At 38.1% G+C, this 17071-nt stretch overlaps 1 protein-coding gene across 12 annotated transcripts in view; it reads right to left on the reverse strand.

The window, feature by feature from the left end:
- Positions 1 to 17071, reverse strand: part of LOC135102849 (TOG array regulator of axonemal microtubules protein 1-like) — a 124417-nt gene that overhangs the window by 14574 nt on the left and 92772 nt on the right. For 11 of the 12 annotated variants that reach the window (XM_064008426.1, XM_064008428.1, XM_064008427.1 and 8 more), the window contains 3 exons: positions 13356 to 13480; positions 12316 to 12413; positions 6422 to 6632 (listed from right to left, as the gene is read on the reverse strand). In XM_064008426.1, the coding sequence (XP_063864496.1) occupies positions 6422 to 6632; positions 12316 to 12413; positions 13356 to 13480 (434 nt within the window). The remainder of the gene's footprint in view (positions 1 to 6421; positions 6633 to 12315; positions 12414 to 13355; positions 13481 to 17071) is intronic. The other variant, XM_064008424.1, reaches the window with a different exon arrangement.

A 17071-nucleotide genomic window follows, 5' to 3' on the forward strand; every position in this document is an offset into this window, starting at 1 on the left:
GCGCTATTGGTCTGCTGTCGCCCCTACACCCCTTAGACCCAAAACATTACCAGGTGAGCACTGAAAGTATAGAGAAACGCCGGTGTATCGCTCCTCATTTCCTGTTTTCTGCTGTTGCTTCCAGGCCAGCCAACATATCTGTGACCACAAAAGACTGCAATAGTGGTGTTGTGCTGTGTCACCAGGATCTAGATGGCAAATCATACATACAAACTGGATCATACAATGTTTTCAACTCGGGTGGACTTGGGTGAGAGGTTGAAAGCTGTCTTTAGGGGAAAATATGGGTGGGCAAGATCATGTCCACATGTACACATACAGCTATGTACATATACATGTGCATATAGATGAAGAAGAAATAAACTGTGTATCAGACGCAAGATGGCCTGAAGGTTGATTATTCTTGGTATACTATCCCCCCCCACTCTCTCTCTCTCTCTCTCTCTCTCTCTCTCTCTCTCTGTCATATGATTATGCAATAATGTCCATTTGTTATTGATATAAATAATTGATAGTGTATGTTGTAAAAACTAATGGGATTGACACTGCTTTTTCTTACAAAAAAAAAAAAAAAATAAATAAATATAAAAATAAATAAATAAAAAAAAGAACATGAAGAGATGTTGATAAATGTGTTACAAGGTCTTGAAAAGATAGTGATGGAAAGTAGCGATATAGTTATTGTTGGTGATTTTAATTGCAAGGAGATAAACTGGGAGACTTTGACAGTTACTGGAAGTAAGAACTCATGGAGTAATAGACTATTAAACTGGGCAGTGGTGGAGAGAAGGTGTATCAAGACTGAAAGTTGAAGGAAAAGTCTTTGAGGATGCACTGGACAATGCAGAGGTTGTGAACAAAAGTTCAGATTGGTATTTACTGTGGAAGGGGAGTTTGATGCTGGAAGGGATAATTTGGTGAGGAATATACTAAGTACAGTTCCAGTCAGTTATGATGAAATAGTTAAGATGATGGAAGAACTTGATGTAAATAAAGCATCTGGTCCAGATGGAGTATCAAACTGAATATTGAAAGAATGCAGAGAACAACTGACTGATAAAATTCACAGTATGGTGATAACATCATTGTCACAAGGAAGAGTACCAAAAGATTGGGAGAGAGCAAATATTACACCTATATTCAGAGGAGGAAATAAGGAAAACCCTCTGAAGTATAGACCAGTGTCATTGACTAGTCTTGTAGAAAAACTATGTGAAAGAATAGTAAAGGAAAGATGGGTGGTAAATTGTCCATCTGGATTTAGAAGGGGAAGGTCATGCTCCATGAACTTAGTGTCCTTTTTATTCAACGGTAGTTGATATTGTGCAAGAGAAAGAAGACGGGTAGATGGTGCCTCCTTAGACTTGAAGGTGGCTTTTGACAAAGTATCACACCGAAGATTGCTATGGAAGATAAAAAAATTATGGAAAAATTGGAGGAAGACTGCTGGAGTGGATGGAGGATTATCTGGATGATAGAGAAATGAGAACTGTAATACAAGACCAAAATTCATCTTGGCTGAAAGTAACTAGTGGTGTCCCACAGGGGTCAGTGTTGGGAATGATAATATTTGTGATATATGTAAATGAAATGAATGAAAGAAATGGATAGCTATATGAACTTATTTGCAGATAGTGCTAAGCTGACAAGAAGAATAGAAAATGCAAATGACTATAATACTACAAGATGATTCAAATAAGATAAATAGATGGAGTAAATCTTGGCAAATGGAATTAAGTTTAAGAGAATGTAAAGTAATGGAGTTTGCTAAGAGTGAAAAAGAATGCTATATTGTTATGAGATAGATGGTGTGAAGTTAAAGAAATCAGAAGAAATGGATTTGGGAGTAACAGTTACTGAAAATTTGACTCCAGACAGACATATTGATAAAATTAATGGAGAGATGATGAATTTGTTAAAAAGAGTAAGAATGGTACTCATATTTGGATGAAGGAATGATAAAAAAAGTTGTTGATTTCCATGATAAGACCAAGACTGGGATATGCAGCAATGGTGTGGTCTCCTCATAAGAAGATGAATATTATAAAATTGGAAAGAGTACAAAAAGCAGTCACTAAGATGGCTTGAGTTGATAAATTTGACCTATGAAGAGAAATTAAGAATGATGGAAATTCCTACCCTTGAAAATAGGAGAAAGAGAGATTTAATAAATATCTATAGAGTGATAAATGGTAACCCAGTCACTGGGGGCACAAACCAATGCAACTCAGTGCTGGTCCCAAGCCTGGATAAATGGGGAGGGTTGCATCAGGAAGGGCATCCAGTGTAAAAATTTGCCAATACAATGATGCAGATCGTAAATGAGAGCACCATACCGGATCAGTCACGGCCTTGGTTACCAATGACCGCCTACAGTACTGTGCCCTAACAGGGTGCTGGTGGACAGTATGTGACTGTTGGGAGGAGGAGGAGAAGAGGAGGAGGAGGATGAGTTCGGAGGAAGCAAGAAAGAAGGAAGGACAGAAAAGTAGAGATAAGAGTTGGGTCTTTAAATGTTGACAACATGACTGGTAAAGGGAGAGAATTGGCTGACATGATGGAGAAAAGAAAGATAGATGTCTTCTGTGTACAGGAAACTAAATGGCGGGGAAGCAAAGCAAGGCTGATTGGAGGAGGTTGCAAGTTGTTCTATTATGGCATGGATGGAAGGAGAAATGTCATTTGAGTAATAGTAAAGGAAAAGTATATCAACAATGTACTGGTAGTAAAGAGGGTATCTGATAGAGTAATGAGTTTGAAGATAAGTAAATGTGATCGGTGCATATGCCCCACAGGTGGGGATGTGAGTTGGACAAAAAGGAGTTCTGGAGTGAGATGGAGGAAGTGATACAGAAGATCCCCAGAGAAGCCAGGATTGTTATTGGAGCAGACTTTAATGGACATATCGGAGAAGGAAATAATGGTGACAAGGATGTGATGGACAGATATGGTGTAGGAGAGAGAAATGCGCAGGGACAGATGGTTGTTGACTGTGTGAAACGGATGGAGATGTCATTAGTGAACACCTATTTTAAGAAGAGGGAGGAGCACAGAGTTACATATATGAGTGGAGGAAGGAGCACACAGGTAGACTTTATACTGTGTAGGAGATGCAACTTGAGAGTTTAGCGATTGTAAGGTTGTGCCCGGAGAGTGTGGAAAGACAGCATAGAGTGTTAGTTGGGAACCTGAGCCTGAAAGTGAAGACAAGCAGGAAAGTGAGGACTGAATCAAAGAGATCAAATGGTGGAAACTAAAGGAGGAGGAGTACAATACAGCATTTAAGTAGGAGGTGAGCCAAGCTTTGGCTGAAAGGGAAGTGGTCAGTTGGGAGAAGATCTCCAAAATGGTGAGAGAGGAAGCCATACATGTACTTGGGATGACATCAGGACAAAGAAAAGAAGACAAGGAAATTTGGTGGTGGAACGAGGAAGTGCAGGATAGCATGAAGAAGAAGAAGCTGGCAAAACAAAACTGGGAAAGACATAGGGATGAAGGAAGTCATCAGGAATACAAGGAAATGTGTAGCATGGCGAAGAAGGAAGTGGCAAAGGTGAAGGAAAAGGCACATGAAGAGTTATATGAGAAGTTATATACTAAGGAAGGGGAGAAAGACCTCTACTGACTGGCCAGACAGAGAGACAGAAATGGGAGGGATGTGCAGTATGTTAAAATGATAAAGGATGCAGATGGAAATATACTGACAAGGGAAAAGAATACATTAAAAAGATGGAAGAGAATACGTTAAAAAGATGGAAGGAGTATTTTGAGGATCTGATGAACATCATAAATGAAAAGGAAAGAAGGTTAGAGGAGGTGGAAGAGTTAAATCAGGAAGTGCCAAAGATCAGTAGAGAAGAGGTGAGAAAGGCTTTGAGGAGGATGAAGGGAGATAAAGCAATAGGCCCAGATAGGACACCAGTGGAGGCATGGAGGAGTTTAGGAGAGATGGCAGTGGGTTGGCTAACCAGACTGTTTAACGGAATCTTGGAAGGTGAGAGGATGCCAGATGAGTGGAGAAAAAGTGTGCTAGTGCCAATTTTCAAGAACAAGGGAGATGTACAAAGCTGCAGCAACTATAGAGGAATTAAGCTGTTGAGTCATACAATGAAGATATGGGAAAGAGTCGTGGAAACGAGACGGCGAAGAGTGGTGAGGATCAGTGATGAGCAGTTCGGATTCATGCCAGGGAGAAGCACAACGGATGTAATATTTGCTCTGAGGATGATGATGGAGAAGTACAGAGAAGGACAGAAGGAGCTGCATCGTGTGTTTATAGATCTAGAAAAGGCTTACGATCAGGTGCCGAGAGAAGAGTTATGGTATTGCATGAGGTACTTGGGAGTGGCAGGGAAGTATGTGAAGGTGGTGGAGGACATGTACGAAAACAGTGTAACAGCAGTAAGGTGTGCTGTAGGAATAATGGAGGGTTTTGGAGTGGAGGTGGGACTGCACCAGGGATCGGCTTTGAGCCCCTTCCTGTTTGCAGTAAAGATGGACAGACTGACTGATGAGGTCAGATAGGTATCCCCATCAAATATAATGTTCATAGATGATGTTTTGATCTGTTGTGAAAACTGGGAAGAAGTAGAGACAGAGTTAGAGAGGTGGAGATATGTACTGGAGAGAAGGGGAATGAAATTAAGTAGGACCAAGACTGAGTACATGTGTCTCAATGGAGGTGATGGGGAGACAATAAGGCTACAAGGTTTGCAAATGACAAAAGTTGATGAATTTCGATATTTGGGGTCCATGGTACATAGTAATGGAGACTGTGGTAGGGAGGTAAAGAAGAGAGTGCAAGCAGGATGGAATGGGTGGAGGAAGACAGCAGCAGTGGCATGTGACAGAAAGGTTTTCGCCAGAACAAACGGAAAGATTTATAAAACGGTAGTGAGACCTGCCATGCTGTACGGTATGGGAACAGTACCACTAACGAAAAAGCAGGAAACGGAGTTGGAAGTAGCAGAATTGAAGATGTTGCGATTTGTTCTTGGAGTGACAAGGATGGATAAAATCAGAAATGATTGCATCAGAGGAACAACACAAGTACGTCGCTTTAGGGACAAAGCAAGGGAGGCTAGGCTGAGGTGGTTTGGACATGTCAGGAGGAATGACAAGGAGTATGTGGGGAGGAGGATGCTGGACATGGATCTACCTGATAGGAGGAAGAGAGGGAGACCAAAGAGAAGGTTTATGGATGCTGTGAAGGAAGACATGCAAGTGGTGGGTGTGACAGAGGAAGGCGCAGAAGACCGAGTGCATTGGAAAAGAGTGATCCACTGTGGTGACCCCTAAATGGGAGCAGCCAAAAGAAGAAGAGTGATAAATGGTATGGAAAATATGGACAAAGAAATGTTTTATAAATTTAGACACACAGAGTACAAGGGAACACAGTAAGAAGTTGAAGAAAGTTAACTACAGAAGAGACATCAAGAAGTATAGTTTTCCTCACAGAAATATGAACAAATGGAATAAACTCTGTGAAAATGTTGTGAATGCCTAAACTGTCCATGCTTTTAAGACCAAACTGGATAGATATAGAAATGGGATACTATGAGATTACTCCCCTCCTGTAACTCACAACTATGTAACTAGGTAAATACACACACACACACACACACACATATCATAGACTACACCAGTATATATATATATATATATATATATATATATATATATATATATATATATATATATATATATATATATATATATATATATATATATATATATATATATATATATATATATATATATATATATATATATATATATCAGGTGAAAGATGGCCTGAAGGTTGATTTTTCTTGGTATAGTATCACTTAACCCAGATTGATCTCAGATGGAATCATTATGTATTTGCTTATTGCTTATTGACCTTATATGAAATTTCTCTCTCTCTTTCTCTCTCTCTCTCTCTCTCTCTCTGTGCCATGTGATATTAGGTTGAAGAGCTTTTATTTAGAATTGTGTGTGATATCATGTCACTGTACACTTAAAAGGTATCTAATGATTGAATTTTTCTTTTACTGTTTGTGCTTTGTCATGCAATGAAATAAAAAAAAAAAAACAATCTTTTTACTATCATTTCTCCTGGAAACATCTGGTGTATTTTTCTTGATACAGATGTTATTCGGCATAACTACCATTGATAATAGGCCTACATAACATATTTAGGAAACCATGATGTACTTTTCATAATTCGAATCATCAATTCTTTCTTACTTTTCGTCTTCTAAAAAAACAAGTGGTAAATTCCCATAGCTCAACATGGGAAATCGCAATGTTTTGGGTCTATCTGTTGATCGTAAGCTCCACCCACAGACTCAATAAGCTCCACCCACTGGCTTCACTTGGATGGATGGGAGCAGAGTGGGAGACTGTCTCCTCTTATTAAAACTCCTTGGCTAGCACCCACCCAGCTTGGAGTCCCCGCTGTCAGCACTGGAAGGTTGCAAGGAGTTCTGGCTGTGCTGCATTTCCAGCTGCCGGTACTTCTTGACTCTCTCCTCCTGAGCACGCCGCGTCTCCCGGTCCTGGCGGCGACGGTCAATTTCCCTCATGTTCTCCTGCTTTTTCCTGAGTAGCTTCATCTTGGTGAGGGTGGTGTTGGCCAGCTTGATGTCCTGCTGGGACAAGGGAGAAATGTATCCACCTGTTCCACACACACAAACACAAACACAAACACACACACACACACACACACACACACACACACACACACACACACACACACACACACACAATAGATATAAAAGTCTCAGAAGTTTAAGCTTTGTGGAAATATTAAAGAAATTAACTTAAGTGATAAAGAGGGGATGTGATTATGGTGTTCAAAGAGCATAAACAAAAAAGAAAACATAGATTTATGTAAAAGATTTGCATCAACCACAAAACAAATGGTAAAAAGACACTGTGTCAAGCCCCTTTGGACATATCATACAAACACTGAGAAACTGATTAAACTCATAACTGGGAGGGCAAAGTACAGCACCTTAGTCACTGGGGCCATGATGACTGTCATATCTCAAGGTAATTTTTGGGGTCTTTGTGCTTCAAGTCAATACAAGAGCAAGAAACTTGCAACAGAAGAGAAGGTAAGGATATGGAGAAATACAGTTTTCCACATAGAAAGATGGATCTGTGAAATACATTATATGAGGGAATGGGAGTGTCCAAACAAAAAGAGAACAGAGATTTTAGAGATATACATAGTCTGATAAAAAAAAGATAAGTTTGACTCAATCCTGTAAAAATAAAAATACACATAAATATAAAATGCTAAATAAATACACACACTCACACACATACACACACACACACACACACACAGAAATGACCTGGTACTACAGATAGAGGAGGGACAGAGATGGACGAGGGGGCATGGGAAGAAAATAAAGAAGAGTGGATGTTTAAGTGATATCAGGAAATGTAGCTTTCTGTATTGAACTATTGAAATCTGGAATAACTTGAAGGAAGAGGTTGTGGCAAACAGTGTGCACATGTTTAAAGAGAAACAGGATAAATATGGTTATGGAGACAGGACAAAATGAGCTTTGGCTTGTGCCCTGTAAAATACAACTAGGTAAACTAGGTAAATACACACACACACACACACACACACACACACACACACACACACACACACACACACACACACACACACACACACACACACACAGATGGTTCCAGAGTTGAGTAAGTCGACCTATGAAGAGATTAAGAATGTTGGAAATTCCAACTCTTGAAAATAATCGGAGAGAGAAAGGAGATTTAATAAACATCTATAGAATGATAAATGGTATGGAAAATGTGGACAAAGAATGTTTTATAACTTTAGACACACAGAGTACAAGGGGACACAGTAAGAAGCTGAAGAAAGTTAACTGTGCAAGAGACATCAAGAAGTATAGTTTTCCTCATAGAAGTGTGAACAAATGGAATGAACTCAGTGAAGACGTTGTCAATGCCATAACTGTCCACGTTTTTAAGACCAAACTGGATAGATATAGAGATGGGATACTATGAAATTACTCCCCTCCTGTAGACCACAACTAGGTAAATACACACACACACACACACACACACACACACACACACACACACACACACACACAGCAACCATCCAGCTAATCAAATGCATTAACAACAGCTCCAGGGATTTACCTAGGTTTGGTTGTGCAGGAGGACATAACAGGGACTTGTGTGAGGTGTGAACACAGGGGAAAGTGAAGTGTTAAACAAGGAATGGCCAAAAGGTTGGAATGGGAGTATGGTGCAAAGATAAACATTGGCAGTGACATCAACTAGGCAAGATGGTGTTCAGCACAAATCCCAATGTTTTTGAAGGATTTAAGGAGGAGGATGTTAGTGAAGCACATACTAATAAATGAATGTGAAAAATTGAAGAAAATGTGATAATATGGGGAGAAATAGGTTAGCTTAACAGTCATGATAAAGGAATGGAAGGAAGAAAGAGAGGTGGGTGGCGATAATGTAAAAAAGATATCCAGTGATATAACAGAGATGAAGAAGAGGGAAATGGAAAGAGAAAAAGAAAACAAAACTGAGAGAAGAGGTGGAAAAAATAGTGGACTTAAACAAGAAGTACTGTGAAGAAATCAAGAAACTAAAGGAAGAGAATGAAGCATTAAAAAAAGCTGTACAAGAAAGAGAGGATAGGGTTGAAGAAGTGAAAGAGTTAGTGACAAAGGAAGTCAAAAGTTGGAAAGAAGAGAGAGAACAACAACAGGAACACAATAAGGATATGGAAAAGCAAGTGATTAAAATAATGAAGGAAAAAAGTAAACTTATGAGAGACACTGTACAGAGACAGATTTGGGGTCAAGAAGAACATAGCCATGAAAATAACCAGAGAGAAAGAAGAAGCAAAAAGTGCTACGGAAATTAAAGTAGGAGTGATAATATTGGTAAAAGAGGATATTTTTGTTGGGGAGGATATTTTTGTTGGGAAGATGGACTGGCAGAAACTTTAAGTGTTGTGATTAAGATCAAAGGAAGTTAAAGAAGGAAAGTTATTGTGACATACATACCACCAAAAACTAATGCATGGGAGACCAACAGATATAAAATTATGCAACGAGAAGCAAAAAATAGTAGAGGAAATGATAAGAAAAGTAATAAAGTGCTCTTATTAGGTGACTTCAACACTAAAGGAATTAACTGGGAGGAAATTAAAGTGAAAGAAAATGTTGGGTCATGGAGTGAAGAACTTATGCAGACCATGATGGTGAATGCAATGAGGCAGTGGGTGAATGAAGCTACAAGACGCAGAGGAGAAGAAGAACCATCACAGTTGGACTTGGTGTTTACAAAAAATCCCAGAAAGTAGATTGAATTTACATTATGGTGTCTAATGGGAAAAAAGGGATCATGTGACAACAGAAACTGTACTACAGGAAGAAAAAGAGTTGCACAGGAAAGAACAATACAGAAATGGCAGACAGAACTATGCTATGGGGAATTTTACAGAGCTTAATATATTTTATGGAAAAATTAACTGGAAAGAACTATTTCAAGGTAAAGTAGTGCAAGAAAAATATGAGATATTTCTGAGCAAATATAGAGAGGTGGTGCAATAGTTTGTACCAAATTATAAAGTGAAAATCAGGAAGCATGAATGGTATAATGCCAGGTTTGTAGAAGCAAAAAAGAAAAAGGACAGGGCATGGAAGAAAATGATGAGACAACTGAACAGAAATACTAGAGAAGAATACAGAAAGGCAAGAACTAAAGGGAGCAAAATTGAGATGGATGGATGATTATTTACAAGGAAGGGAAATGAGAACATTAATGAGAGAGACTAATTCAAGTTGGTGTGAAGTGACAAGTGGGGTATCACAAGGATCTGTGTTGGCACCTATTATAATGTTTCAAATATACAGGGTGTCTTGAGAGATTAGGTACATACTTTGGGATTTGATAGTTTAAGTAAATCTAATTTGGAAATACTCTGTACACATATGCAATGTTTTGTTTTATTTTGTGAGAAATTAACATGTTAGTTGTGTGTTGTGGGAGCTGCTCACCTGGGTGAGCCTCCTTCCTCTCTCCTCAACTTGCTACATACTCAAGTGACGCCATACAGCATTAAGTGATAATTTTTTTTTTGTGTACCATCTATGGAGTCAAAGCTTTACAGAAAACATTTAGTAAATGACAGATTAAATTTTTGTATGCGTCAATGAAGAAAATGTACAGGTAACACAGCAATATAGTGGTTGTTAAGTGCTACTTTTTTTTTAACATACATGGCAACTCACTGCAACTGTCACCCCCTCAACACTCAGTAGTTGATGTCTTGATACCTAAATGACAGGTCTCACCAATCAGCTGACTGCGAAGGTGCATCTTTTTGCTACAGTGAAGATGCCTTTCACATTCAGTAACACTGAGTATTTGGACATGATATTTATGTGATAATATTCATGACATGATATTCATTCTGTGATGGGAATATCTGGATTGTAGCAGCAGAATACAGACACAGGTACCCAGGTAGAAGACACCCAGATAGCAGAGTGTTCTACAGTGTGTCAGCATCTCTGTGAGAGAAGATGTTTCCCTAATACTTCTGCAGCAGCTGAACATATTGGAGCAGCTCAAGATGGTATCTCCATGAGAGAGGATGTTTCCCCATACTTCTGCAGCAGCTGAATGTACTGAAGCAATATGAAGCTCAACCATCAGTACAGGCATACAAACACAAATACACAACTATGTAAAGGAGCAGAATTCATGGAACACAGTGTAATTTGACATCGCCTTGAAAGAATATCAAATAATCTATACCTGAACAGACATTCACAGGAGTGGCAGGAATGCCAGGCAGTCATCATGAAACTGGTGAATTGCCATGCCTGTTTTAAAAAGGAGCACTTAGCAATCAATGTACTGCTGTGTTACATGTACATTTTCTTATTGACACATACAGAAATTTAATCTGTCATTTGTTAACCATTTCCTGTAAGGAATTAACTGTGTAGATTATATACAAAAAATGATCACTTAATGATGCACGGCACCACTTGAGTATGTAGGGAACTCAGGAGGGGAGAAAGGAGATGAATGTCCACCCAGGTGAGCGGTTCCTGCAATGCGCAAATTACATGTTAATTTCTCACAAAATAAAGTGAAACACAACACATGTAAATAGAGTGTTTTTGAGCTGGAATTACTTGAACTACCAAGTCCTGAAGTATGCACCTTAACTCACAGGACATCCTGTATGTAAATATGACAGAGGATCTAAGTACTTATATAAATCTGTTTGCTGATGATGCAAAAATAATGAAAATGACGGCAAGGAGTTGCAAAGGGACTCTGACAAGATACATGCATGAAGCCAAAGATGGAAACTAGAATTAATGTCAAAAAATGCTACATGTTGGAAATAGGAAATTACAAAACTGGGAGGAGAAATAATAATGAAAAGTAATGAAGATAAAGATTAGCGAGTAATGATTCAGGACATATTATCACCTGAAAGGCACATAAATGGAATGTTCAGTTCTACATACAGCTTGTTAACAAACATTAGGGTGGTGTTTAACTATCTGAATAAAGAAATGCTGAAGAAAATTTTAACAAGCATGACACATCCTAAATTGGAATATGCAACAGTAATTTAGACTCCACACAGAAAAAAAATAATAAAAATATATATATATATATATAGGGGAAATGGAAAGAATACAAAGAATAGTGACAAAGATGGTATCAGAAATGAAAGACTTAGGCTATGAAGAAAGACTTGAAAAGATGGGATTACCAACATTACAAGAGAAGAGAAAGAGGAGACCTCATAACAATGTACAAATTAGTAAACAATATAGAAAGAATAGACAGAAATTATTTGGTACTACAAGTGAAGGAGGGAGAGAGATAGATGATGGGGCATGGGAAGAAAAATAAAGAAGAGTAGATGTTTGAGTAACATCAAGAAATACAGCTTCTCGTATCAAACTATCAAAATCTGGAACGATTTAAAGGAAGAGAAGTTGTGGCAAATAGTGTACATAAGTTTAAAGAGAAATTGGATAAATATGGACATGGAGACAGGACAAAATGAGCTTTGCCTCATGGCCTGTACAATACAATTAGGTAAACACAACTAGGTAAATACACACACTTGATAACTCAGTGGTACCATTTTCAGTTTTCAATTGGCAGGCTGACCTACCACCAATACCACCACTACCATCACCTCCATCATGTACTTTACATCACCATCAAACACTGCACCACACACACTAAATAACAGGTAGTGTCAGTTTCCTTCCCACCACCCACCTCCTCATCCGTCTCAAAGTCACTCTCGTAATCAAAGTTTCGGAAATCCTTATCATTGGGTTGAGTAGTGCGGGAGCGGCCACCACCACCACCAACACCTGCAACAGTGAGAAGCTTTGAAGGAAAGGTATGATAGCTTTCTGTGAATCCTTAAATCACATTTCTTTCATTCTCAGTTTACAGATTTCTTTACATAATATTTATAGATATCTTTCTGATAGATTAACCCTTTCACCACTGCACAAAGTTTTCTCATAATCTTCTATAACTTTTACATACATTTCTTACTACAGTTTCTTATATATGTAGTTCTGAAGCTTGGAAAATATATTAATCTCCTATTCTATATTTTCCTGTGTCATTGCCAACAGTTGTTCTTTTAAAGTGCTCTGAATGTTGATAAAGCATGACCATAATAGTGAAAGGGTTAATATATACAGTACTAGTTGCTTATATATTAACACACACACACACACACACACACACACACACACACACACACACACACACACACACACACTAAATTACACTTACAAACATTAGATGAGAGAGGAAAAGACAGTATAATCATGCTATCTATATGTAAAAGGCCAGTAAAAAAAAAAGTCATTAATGAATGTACTAGATAGTGACAAGACTGTCATTCTCAAGAGGACACAACAAAGCATTTAATTATACAAGTTCATAAGAAGATGTGAATGGTTAATCTTTCCAGACAGCAGAGCAATGGATTAGTGGAATGTTGTATTGGGAAAAGTTATGTGTGCCCATGATAGTATAATAATACTAAAAATAATAATAATACGAAGAGAAAGATTAAAAATATGATGATGATGATGATAATAGAGAAGAAGAAGAAGAAGAAGAAGAAGAAGAAGAAGAAGAAGAAGAAGAAGAAGAAGAAGAAGAAAGAAAGATTTAGAGATTCAAGGATAATCATAAAACACAATTGAATGAAAAAGACAAAATAAATCTAATTAAATCTGAAAAAAAGAAAGTTAGCTAAGAACACAGATACACACACAGACATGCACACTCACCCTTGCCGACCACGCCAAGGCCGCTGGACAGAAGGGCGTCATTGGGTAGGGAGTGGCGGGAGGGCGAGGTGGCATCTGCTCCTTTCCTCCTCCTGCCAACCTGCGCGCCATCAAAAGACGACCTCCTGCAGTGACAAAGAAAATCCAGTTAATCCCCACTCCTGCAGTATTTAATCGCGTGATGTTTAGACCCATATTCCGAAACGCTTCTTCACCTCCACTACTTTCCTCTTGTTGAAGCTACACAGGTTTTGAGGGTGTTTCTAGGATTCCAGTGACAGATGAACAATATTTCTACACAATTAACAGGAAAAAGCACTCTTGAGAACTCGGCTAATCATCTTTGTGGCCTTTGAAAATAGTGGTGGTGCGAGAATAAAGCGTATATGAATACGTTAAATAGTGTAATTTCTCATTATTGGTGTGTTTATCCTTTATCACACTCTTCCTTACTTAACTCACTCACTAACCCATCCATCTACTCCCCTCAGTCCTTACCCTTCTTGCCTGCCTTACCCACTCACTCATCATAACTCACTCCCTTCACTCATTACGTTCACCCTTCCCTCGTTTCTTACTCATCTCCCATAAATCTCATTACCTCTACTCAACATGTCCACTTGCACCTCTCCCACCTCTCATACATTCGTTCACTTACTGCCGGTGTAAAAATTCAAGCATGGAGGTGAAATGTATTACTGTGTGGTTCCCCTAACTCTTCTCTGACGATAGACGCGTCTGGCTCAGTCTTAAGACCAAAAGTAATGACGATAAATTGTTACTAAGCCTCACGCATTCCCCTTCTGAAAGCCTTGTTAAAGAAAACGAGGTCCATAAACTGCTCGCTGCCTTGATAACTTACAACAAACAGTCTTAATACATCACCGGGTGTGGCTTATCACATTTTTTTTTTCAAAGGCCACAGAGTGAGAGGAAATTTGCTAAAATGTGGTAAATCCACAGACATTAGATATTTTCGAGAGGAGGCTAAGTAAATCTACTGCTAATGATAGATGTACGTAAGTTTTAAGTATGCCAGGAGCTGTCTTGTGTGTCACCTGCTGGCTTTCAATAATTGCCTTATTTTCTTTTGTTCTACGAGTATTGCTGGATTGAAGAAAGGAAGGAGGCAGCGACTAGAAGAAAATGGAGGAAAAGGAAGAATGTGAGACAATAATGATAGAAAACGGCAAGAAAAAAAAGGGGGGGGGGACGGAGAACGGAGGGAAGGAAGTAGAGAGAGAAAAAAAAAAAAGACAGAGCCACGAGTGTCTGTAAGTCTTTGCAATTAAGATTATCGAAAAAGACATAAAATTATGATGGTTATTAGAAGTGTGTGTGTGTGTGTGTGTGTGTGTTGGGGGTCTCTCGGTTACAAAACGAATCTAGTGGCGCCCGCAGCCCGTAGACAACCCTTACCCTTCTCCCCCTCCCTTCTGTTCCCTTTCGCCCGCGTCCCTTCCAGCCCAACACGAGTGAATGATCTGAAGGAATGGGAGAGGAGGAGGGATAAACAAGTGGAGAAATAATGCAGGAAAGGCAGAATAAGATGTGATGGTGGGGAAGAGAGAGAGAGAGAGAGAGAGAGAGAGAGAGAGAGAGAGAGAGAGAGAGAGAGAGAGAGAGAGAGAGAGAGAGAGAGGAAATGGAAGTAAGAAGAAAGGAAGGTTAAAGATGGATCAATAACAAAGAAAAGAGAAGAAAAAAAGAGAAAGAAGGAAGAACGAAAAAAAGAGGAAGAACGAAAAAAAAACGGAGCAATAATGGAGGGAAGGAAGGAAGAAATTGACGTAATGGTGGAGGAAAGAAAAGAAAAGGAAATGGAGGTAAGGAGAAATGAAAGGTAAAAATGGAAAAAAAAATATCAAGGAAAGAGGAAAGAGAAAGGGAGGATTACGAAAGAAAAACGAAAAATGAAGGCAGTAAGGGGGTGAGATGATAAAGGAGGAAAAGTGTTAGGAACGGAGGGGGTGGAAGAAAAGAAAAAAAAGTGAAGGAAGGAGGAAGGAAAGGGGAAAACAACGAGAAAAGGAGGAAAGGAAGGAGAAAATAGGAAAAAGAAGTAATGAAGAAGAACAAGGAGAGAGGACACAAAATGATGAAGACATACTGAAAAGAGAAAGAGGAAGAAAGATAATAACGAAATGATAAAATGAGAAGAAAAAAACAAAAGAAAGGAATAATAAAAAAGTTGTGGAACGAAGGAAAAACTAATGATTAGGAAGAAAAAAAAAGAAGAACAGAATGCAGTATGGAAAGAAAATAAGTAAGAAAGGAAAGAAACGATGGATAAAGGGGAGAATGATGGAAGAAGAAAGAGACGGTGTAATGGAGGAAAGGAAGAAATGGAATGTGGTAGCGGGTGAAAATGAAGAGAAAATAGAGGGAAAAAAGTAGTGAAGGTCAGAAATAAGAAAAGAAGGGTCGGGAGAAAAGGAATCATGAAAGAAAAAAAAGAGGAATGAAGAAAGAAGGGAATTAAGAGAAAAAAAAATGTAAGGAAGGAAGGAAAGGGAGAGAGAGAGGAAGAGGGAAAGAGAGGGAGAGGGAGAGAGGGGAAGAAGAAAGGAGGTAAATGATGAGAACAACCACCATTTCCTCCATCATTAAAGAAAATGGGCACAATATTTTTCCGTTTTTTTTTTTTTTCATCCCAGAGAAAAAGAAAACTTCCTGTATTTTCATTATTATTTTTCATACGGTATGTAAACAAATTTCTATTATCTTGATATTATTATTATTATTATTATTATTATTATTATTATTATTTTCATTATCATTTGTTACCTGATATAAATTTCTTTTTTTTTTTATTTTGTTTATGGATGAACGAATGAATGAATGGATGAAATTATTTTTGTATTCATTTGTTCACTTATTTATTTTTGCTCGTGTGATACAGACACAAGCTATCTTTAGTATTTTTATTTATTTATTTATTTATTTTCAATTTCCTATGTCTAATTTTAAATGTCTTACTATGAACGATACAAACAAGAAACTTGCAACATTTCTTTTCTCTTTCTAATTCTCAGATTAGCGCAAACTTCTCATCCTATACGCCACAGAAGAACAAAAAAGAAAAATAATACACTAGTAAAATTAAATTAGTTCTTTGCATCTTCGACATTCCCCCTGATGAAAAGAAAGTAGAGGTAGTGAAAATCATGAATTAAGATACATACACACATATATATATATATATATATATATATATATATATATATATATATATATATATATATATATATATATATATATATATATATAGAGAGAGAGAGAGAGAGAGAGAGAGAGAGAGAGAGAGAGAGAGAGAGAGAGAGAGAGAGAGAGAGAGAGAGAGAGAGAGAGAGTCATGAATAAAGATAGGAAGAGACAATGAATAAAGATAAGAAGCGAGACAATGAAACAGGTAGATATAGTCACTAGTAAAGATAGGAAGAAAGACAATGGATAAAAATAAGTAGAAAGACAATGAATAAAACTAGATAAAAAAAAAAAGAATCATGAATAAAGATGGGTAGTACAGACAGCGATGAATAAAAGACGGTAATGAGAGGTGAGGGGGTGGCGGCCTCAGTGTGGTTCATTAAGGAGTAATACATCAGGCGCGTATGTATATAAAAACTAAAGTATCGTCCTTATCACTCACTGCCTAACTAATGAGAGAGAGAGAGAGAGAGAGAGAGAGAGAGAGAGAGAGAGAGAGAGAGAGA

Source organism: Scylla paramamosain, chromosome 8 (genome assembly GCF_035594125.1).
Source record: "Scylla paramamosain isolate STU-SP2022 chromosome 8, ASM3559412v1, whole genome shotgun sequence".
Taxonomy (NCBI): Eukaryota; Metazoa; Arthropoda; class Malacostraca; order Decapoda; family Portunidae; genus Scylla; species Scylla paramamosain.